The sequence below is a fragment of the Lepidothrix coronata genome, unplaced genomic scaffold, assembly GCF_001604755.1.
Source record: "Lepidothrix coronata isolate B3197 unplaced genomic scaffold, Lepidothrix_coronata-1.0 Scaffold416, whole genome shotgun sequence".
Lineage (NCBI taxonomy): Eukaryota > Metazoa > Chordata > Aves > Passeriformes > Pipridae > Lepidothrix > Lepidothrix coronata.
The window spans coordinates 120,486-122,296 of NW_016690596.1; the positions used below are offsets into that span (position 1 = coordinate 120,486).

The 1,811-nt window shown below is 58.5% G+C and overlaps 2 protein-coding genes across 2 annotated transcripts in view; both read left to right on the forward strand.

The window, feature by feature from the left end:
- The window catches only part of LOC108509854 (neuroepithelial cell-transforming gene 1 protein-like), a 42,945-nt gene extending 42,043 nt beyond the window's left edge, over window positions 1-902 (forward strand). Inside the window, exon 4 of the mRNA XM_017839447.1 lies at window positions 855-902. Coding sequence (XP_017694936.1) covers window positions 855-902 — 48 coding nt within the window. The remainder of the gene's footprint in view (window positions 1-854) is intronic.
- Window positions 903-1,135: 233 nt separating this feature from the next.
- The window catches only part of LOC108509855 (neuroepithelial cell-transforming gene 1 protein-like), a 17,767-nt gene continuing 17,091 nt past the window's right edge, over window positions 1,136-1,811 (forward strand). Inside the window, exon 1 of the mRNA XM_017839448.1 lies at window positions 1,136-1,228. Coding sequence (XP_017694937.1) covers window positions 1,136-1,228 — 93 coding nt within the window. The remainder of the gene's footprint in view (window positions 1,229-1,811) is intronic.

Genomic DNA, 1,811 nt, shown 5'->3' on the forward strand with positions numbered 1-1,811 from the left:
AATCGTGGGATTGTGGAATGTTAAGGGATCGGAATGGACCTTAAATCCCATCCAGTGCCACTCCCTGCCCACACCTTCCACTCTCCCAGGTTGTTCCATCCTGACCTTGGACACTTCCAGGGATCCAGGGGCGGCCACAGCTTCTCTGGGAAATCTGTTCCAGTCCCTCCCCACCCTCCCAGCCAGGAATTCCTTCCCAATATCCAACCTAAATTTCCCCCCTCTGGATTTGTATCCCTCGCTCCGTGTCCCATCCCTGCAGTTCCTGATGGATTTCAAACCACTTTCCCCGGGGGGGTGTGATGGAACAGCCCCCTCAGCCCTCAGTGGGTGCCCCCCCTTGTCCTGCCTTGAGGCAGAACCTCCCAGAGATCCCGTTTTTCAGCGAATCCCGGGATGGGTCACGTTGGAAGGGCCCGCAGTGGGTCACTGCTCCAGCCCCAGGAGCCCATGGCACAGGATTGTGTCCAGAGGGTTCTGGAATATCAACAGTGAGGGAGACTCCCTGGACAGCCTGTTCAGTGCTCAGGGATGAAGTTTTTCCTCATGTCCAGGTGGAACTTTCTGGGCATCGGTTCCCGCCCGTTCCTCTTGTCCCGTCCCTGGGCTCCCTCTCTCCGTCCTCCGATCCCTCCCTGCAGACCCTGACAGTGATAAAATCCCTCTCAGCCTTTTCTCCAGGCTAAACAGCTCCCTCAGCTCTTCCTCATAAGGGAGATGCTCCAATCCCTTCGTCATCTCCACATCCCTGCCCTTGGACCCGCTCCAGGATCTCCCGGAGTCACGGGATGGGTCGGCTTGGAAGGGACCACAGCGGTCACCTGCTCCTACCTCCCCCTCTCTCTTGTCCTGAGGAGCCCAGCCCCGTCCACAGCACCCCAGCTGCGCCTCCGCAGGGCTGAGCAGAGGGGCAGGAATTTTTGGGGAGATTTTGGAACAAATTGGGGCTCCCGGCGCGTCCAGAGTTTTCCAGTGGGCGTGGCTTTGGGGGCGTGGCTTGTGTTGTCGGGGGCGTGGCCTCCCCTCTGGCTCCGCCCCTTTCGGCGAGGTCGGGGCGCGGCGCGCGGAGCCCTCAGAGCGCGATGAGCGCGGGCTGAGGGAGCGTCGGGGGTGGGGGGGGAAGGAAATCGCCGCCATGGTGGCTCACGACGAGCTCGGGGGGCTGCTGCCCATCAAAAGGACTATCCGCGTCATCGACGCGCAGAACCAGCACTTCAGGGAGCAGGAGGTGAGCGGCGAAGGGGAAAACGGGGGGGTTATGTGAGGGGAAAGTGTGTGTGTGTGAGGGGGGAGCTCCCTCAGCGTCTCGCTGGCCGCGCCTGAGGGGAGAGGGCGAGGCGGGTGCGCTGCCCGCTGCGAGCCGGGCGGAGCGAGGGGCACCCGGCCGTTTAAATAATTCTCTCTGTATATTTTAATCATTATATACGCGCGTGTGTATGTATATATGTCGTCTGTATACATATTTAAATTCATAGCCCCTGAGGAGTGGGGCACCAGTGCGCCAAAACCCACCTCGGCGCCTCACCTGACCCCGCTCCTCCCAGGGGAATTTGCAAATTAAAAAATCGCCGGTTTTCGATTAAAAAAATCGCCGGTTCTCATTTAAAAATCGCCCCGTGCCTCTCTGCGCTCTTTCCACTGACGGTTGTTTTTTTTTTCCCTAATTAGGTGCTAAAAAAAAACCCTGGTGGGGGGTTGTGCGGGGTTTTGAGGGCCCCGGTTTGTTTTGTGGAAGCGTTGTTATTTTTATCGCGTGTTGTTATGCAGATGGCAATAATCGCGGCTGCTGCCACAGGAGAGCAAAAGTTCAG